Source organism: Pezoporus flaviventris, unplaced genomic scaffold, assembly GCF_033815535.1.
Source record: "Pezoporus flaviventris isolate CSIRO_AGI_PZ_B2104156 unplaced genomic scaffold, CSIRO_AGI_Pfla_v1 ptg000116l, whole genome shotgun sequence".
Classification (NCBI taxonomy): Eukaryota; Metazoa; Chordata; class Aves; order Psittaciformes; family Psittacidae; genus Pezoporus; species Pezoporus flaviventris.
Genome location: NW_026892664.1, coordinates 261,276 through 267,275, shown reverse-complemented (window position 1 = coordinate 267,275; position 6,000 = coordinate 261,276). Strand labels below are relative to the sequence as shown.

The following is a 6,000-nucleotide window of genomic DNA, read 5'->3' as shown; positions in this document are numbered from 1 at the left end:
GCAGGCGTTGTGCACACCTATGGAATCCTTTCATGGTGACCTAGGCTTGCTAATGGATCTCCCTAGCCATTGCTGAACCTGATCCTGAGCAGGTTGTTGACTTCTTCTGTATTGACCCGTTTTGTTCTTGGACCTGCCTCCTCATCACCAACTTGCCTGATGCTCTGGAGTCTTGTCTGAACTTGGCCCAGGTCTCTGTTCTGCCTAACTTCTCTTGCTCAGATTCTGTGGGATGGTCCCTGCACACCAGAGTGTTCCCCTTTGCCTCTCTTTAAAGAGATGAATGAGACCAACCCTGTGGCAGTCTCCAGGCTCCTGCAGAGGAGAACCCATCATGCTTTGCACCCAGCAGTGCTCACTGCTTTGGCTATTGCTTTCCATCTGGACCATGTCCCTGCATGGGCAAAATAGGAGGTAGTGTTCTCAGTGAGGGAAATAGAATAATGAATTGAACCCCATATACAAGTGTCATTCTCTGGTTCATAGTGACTTCTCCTTTACCAGGTAAAATATTAGACTTGGATTGAGAGGAAATCTGGTATGTATTTGGTGTGGGAATTTTGTGTCTACAGCCAGGAGTTTCTGCATTATGTAGACCCTTTCTCTGCAAAGATTGAAGCAGAATCATGCAATGATGATCTCAGTATAAAATGTATTTCCAAAACCTCAAGCCTGTTTCATGTATTGCTGGACTTCACAGTTGTGTTTCTCCAGTACCTCTATTTTGAGGTCAAACTTGGGCTTTTTGAAGCTGCATGATTCCATACCTATAGTCTAAGCAGAAATATCCAATAAAATAGATTGGAAGAAAACAAGGTTTGGTGAAGTTTTTAAAGGAAGTTCTCTGATATCAAAGGTTTCTGTCCTGCAAATTCTATAGCATTTAATGATGTAGGGTCTGGCTCCTTCACTGACTGCAGGTAGAAGCCACGTTCCCCTTATACCTATGACAGTCTCCTTTCATATCATTGTTTTTCAGAGCACATAAACAGTCTCTTCACCATCCACATACTTTCCAAATATAAGTTAATTCTCAGTCACAACAGCTAAAGGAAAGATATTTTCCCCCATCAGTGTGCTTTGGCTTCTTTCAGACCCAGAAAGCTCTCAATTACCATTGATTCTGTTCAGCATTGTGTTTCATCTATGGAAGCTTTCTACAGAATTAATTCTTATATGAAATAGACAATTTGGTTTCCTGGTGGGCTTTAGCATGAGCTGGGCATGGACATGGTATGTGTGTGCTGATGTCCAGCTGGAATTCCGTTTCTCTCACTATTGAAGTAAACAGCACTGCAAATGAATGTAAAACTCCACTTAAAATGAATGGGAGACCCCCTGATGTGCCCAAATTGTCCTTCACACTGAGAAGTATCAACACAGTTCATCATCCTGTATTATGAATTATATTGTCTACAATTTCTTCTTTGAAGTGAAATTTATTGTGAAGCTGCAGACTGGGGTGGGATTCCTCATGATATTCAAAGGTGCAGCTTGAGATCTTGATTCCCACCAACTTCTTCTCTTTGGAAGGCACAAACAAATGCAATCAATCTTTTGAAGCCTTTTCTCTGACTCTTTTTCAGCAAGCAAATGTAAAACTACACTGCCTCTTTCCTCCCACTCCAGCAGCTTTAACAAAGAACTCACAGGTAAGAGTGAGGAACTCTACTGGAGCTGAGGAACAAGGTCAAGAATCTTGCAATGAAAATACTCATTTATGAATGACAAATGTTAAATATGAATAAAGCTGATTGGTGTTTCCTGTGAGGAAAAGAGGCCTGGGATTATTGAGGGTAATTTCTTCTTCTAGGAGCGAGCCTGCGAAGTGAAATGAACTTTGAGGCTCAATCTCCTCTTGGTTTTCTTCCAAGAATGGTGTGATTTGGGGGGTCTGTTTCTCATTCAGTATTATCATAGACTTTTGTGCAGAAACTCTGGAAGAACTTCCGTAAAGTCATGAGTATCAGTGGAAAATCTCAGTATTTCAGTGCCCCATTGGCTTTCACACTGCCCATGGACTGTTCATGTCCCAGATGACAGAACTCTTCTATGTTGCCAGTGGCTGAAGAATGTTCTCCTGCACTTCAGCAGAGCCCCCTTCACCTCCTTGTTCCTCAGGCTGTAGATGAATGGGTTGAGCATGGGGGTGACCATTGTGTAGATGATGGAGGCCACCTTATCCAGGCTCCTGTGACTAGAGGGAGGTTGTAGGTACATGAAGAATGATGTCCCAAAGAACAAGGAAACAGACATCAAATGGGAGGCGCAGGTGTGGAAGGCTCTGGCCCTGCTCTGTGCTGAGCACACCCTTAGCACAGTACAGAGAATAGAGATGTAGGAGAGTAAAATGACCATGCTCGTGCCCACCACGTTGATGGTGACAAAGGCAAAGATGACCATCTCACTGCTGTGGGTGTCAGAGCACACGAGCTTTAGAACAGGGACAACATCACAGAAGAAGTGGTCAATGCGGTTGGGACCACAGAAGGAACCTCCAAACACGCACCATGTGTAGACGATGGCACTGAGGAAGGCGAATAGGTAGGATGATGCTATCAGCTGCCAGCAGACACGGCTGGAGATGATGGTCACATAAAGCAGGGGCTGGCAGATAGCAACGTGCCGGTCATAGGCCATCATGGCCAGGAGATGACGCTCAATAGTAGCAAAGAAAGCAAAAGTGAGGAACTGCGTCATGCAGCCAGTGAAAGAAATGGTTTTGTCCTCTGATAACAGGTCTGCCAGCATCCTGGGGGAGATGACTGTGGAATAGCAGATGTCAGTGAAGGCAAAATGGGCAAGGAAGAAGTACATGGGGGTGTGGAGGCTGGGAGACACCCGAACCAATGTGAAAATGGCAAAGTTCCCCACCAGAGTGACAATGTAAATCAATAGAAACAAGACAAAAAGAGGAGTCTGCTCACATGGGCTGTCTGCAATTCCCAAGAGGATAAATTTAGTCTGCGTGTGATTCCTCTCATGACCAGGTGTTACCTCCTGAGGCAAAAGGAAGAGAAACATCAAACTGATCAAAAATGGACATTCAGATTTGGACCATATCTAACTCCAATCAGTGACCATTTTAACTGCCATAGAATAACTGCAAATAGAATTTTCCATTTTATTTTCTAACCAAAATTATATCTATTTTATGTTTTTCAGATAAGGTGTTTAGAAAAGAACATGGAGTTTCTTGAAGCAAAAAGGGGCATTTTTGTTTTTCTTTGGTGGAATAGTTAAAACACCGGAGTTACTCAGGCACACGTGTTTTCAGGTTTGAGCAAAGATTCAGATCTATATTCACTTTCAATTTGAAGGCAATTTGTATCAGAAGACACCTCAGAGGAACCTCATAGGATTGCATTTAATCATGGATCAAGAGAAATGGTCAGTTGCAGTGAAAGCCCCGCTTACACATGAATGACCTCCAGACATTTTCCCTCAGCTTTTAGTTATCATTCCAGTCACCAAATCACATTTACAAAACTATTTGAGATCATTTACACCAAATAACATTGACATTGGTAAATTCATGATTTATACACTTCTGAGTTACAGCAGGCTATAGCATCTTAAACATATGGGCATTAAGCTGCTTGCTTTAAAAAGGAATTTATGTTCTAACAGGCTGATTCCAAAGGCTCATTTGTTAGTGATTATATTCTGATGACAATCTGAATTGTTGCATTTCTGTATAACAGAATAAGAGTCATCCACTTTTAACTCTTGAATAAATCCGTGCATCTTGCTTTAGCTGCCTATGCAAAAGAAACACAGCATGCATCAGACATTACTCCCTCTTATAAAGAAAACCCACACTGGTAAGGCTGTTTTCTGACACAGCTTTACCTAAGAGGACGCAAGAACATGAAGACAAAAGCACACGACCTCAACGCAGGTGAGGTTCTGCCTTGTGTTGGTATTACCTCCTGTGCCTTCCCTCTGCCATCGAGTGATGGGAGTCAAGGTTTTATCTCCAATGCAGCAGAGAACATCTACATGTCAGCATCACTTCTGTTAAGCAACTGATGTGAAGAGAGGTGAGCTCCTGCCAGACTCCAAGAGCCCAGCTTGTGGTGCTTAGGCTGTAAATACAGTTGCATGTGCTCTCCTGGGAGGAAGCCTCCAGGGCTGCTCATGCTTTAGCAGAGGAAAACAAAGAGAAGGAAAAGCAAAGGGTGTGAAATCAACTCTGAAAGGCATTGTGGTGCTTGGGAATCTGAGAGACATGGTGTGGGTGAACCATCCCTGAGAACAGCTGCACAGTTATGTGTAGCTCATAGGATGCTTCTGACATACTTGTGGACCATGCAAACGTTTTGGTCTGAACATACAGACACAATGAAAATGGGTTTAGAGACATTCCAGATCTTGCACACAGTCCTCAAAAGGAACATGAAGAACAAGTGACTCCCTCTCTGGAGCTGCTGATGTCCCTCTGTGGAGGGTGAACCCAGTTTTCCAGCCCCAATGGGGTTATCCACATGTAGTGTCTGGATGTCCAGAGGCTGAGCTGGTGCATCTGGACTTCCACTGTATTCAAGGATGAAAAACAGGCATTTTGAGGCAGAGAGGATTTGTCCCAGGCTGAACTAATAGGCCTTTATCCCCCTGAGCAGCCTCAGCTGGGGCTCCATCCCCACCCTCCTCCTATTGTTCCCCCATCTCTATTTAAGCTCAGAACAGGTAGGATTAGTCTTTACTAGAGGAGTTCTGGTTTCCAATTTAGTAGGAGTTCAGCACACCTATGCAATCTTTTGGTGGTCACCTAGGTTTTCTCATCTATCTTCCTTGCAATTTTTTCACCTTATCCTGAAAAAGAGACTGACTTGACCTGACTTGGCTTGGTCTTGAATCTGCCTCCTCATCACCAGCTTTCCTGATGCTCTGGAGCCTTGGTTAAACTTGGCCCAGTTCTCTGTTCCTGCCCTACTTCTCTTGCTCAGGTGCTGTGGGATGGTCCCTGCACACCAGGGTGTTCTCCTTTGGTTCTGTTTAGACAGATAAAGGAGACAAACCCCTGTGGTACTTTCCAGGCTTCTGCAGAGTAGAACCCATCACCCTCTGCACCCCAACAGCCCAGCCAGTGCTCACTGCTCTGGCAGTCCCTCTCCACCCAGAACATGTCCCTGCATGAGCAAATTAGGAGACGATAGCAATAAATTAATCCTTACATTCAAGCGTTGTTATCTTTTCCTTAGTGCCTTCTCGTTTACCAAGTATAAAATTAGACTTTCATTCTTCAGTAGTTTATCAACACTTTTGTTTGAATGTAGCTTTAGAACAACGTTTCTGTGCTGGTTTTGTGACAGAGGACACCAGAGCTTCACGGACACCAGGGACTTTGGTTTCCCCAGCCACTTCCTTGGGTTTCCAGGCTTGGTTTGGAACCATTTCTAAGTCTTGCTTTTTTCCTATGACTGGTTTGTGTAGAAAGACCACAGACAATCCGATTTATCTACACTCTTTTATTGCCCTTAGTATCTGGGTTTTTTTCCCTGTGTCTTGGTCTTTTCTGATCCACACTGGATATTAGCACCAGGATCCTTGCTAGCCTGTCAAAAATATCTTCCAAAGCTGTCAGCATCTCCAGGTGATAGCTTAAAACCTGCATTATGACTTCATTCAAACTGCAAACTCCAGCACCTCACTGCACACCATGGGACAGGGTGAAGGATGCTGAGGCTCTACAGGAAACATTCTCATATGGATGCTGATGGCTTCTGCCCCTGATGGTACCCTGGTGATGGAGGCAAGGGCTGATATCCCTCCCTGCTCTGCATGGAGCTGGATCCAAACTGGGACTCACCTTTCACTTCTTAGGGATCAGTGCTTAAATCCTTCCTATGGCCATCATAATGGAGAGGACACCCTCTGCCTCCCATGTCCTGCAAGGTGGCCATGGGGGCTTTGTGAGCAGTGTGAGCATTTGGGACCAGGACTGATGCAAAGCAAGGAGGGACCATACCCGTGTACACCTACTATGTCCATCACATC

The 6,000-nt window shown here is 44.4% G+C and overlaps 1 protein-coding gene across 1 annotated transcript in view; it reads right to left on the bottom strand.

The window, feature by feature from the left end:
• Positions 1-2,025: 2,025 nt before the first annotated feature.
• Positions 2,026-6,000, bottom strand: part of LOC133282231 (olfactory receptor 5AP2-like) — a 44,131-nt gene continuing 40,156 nt past the window's right edge. Inside the window, exon 2 of the mRNA XM_061478284.1 lies at positions 2,026-3,000. Within this exon, the coding sequence (XP_061334268.1) occupies positions 2,026-3,000 (975 nt within the window). The remainder of the gene's footprint in view (positions 3,001-6,000) is intronic.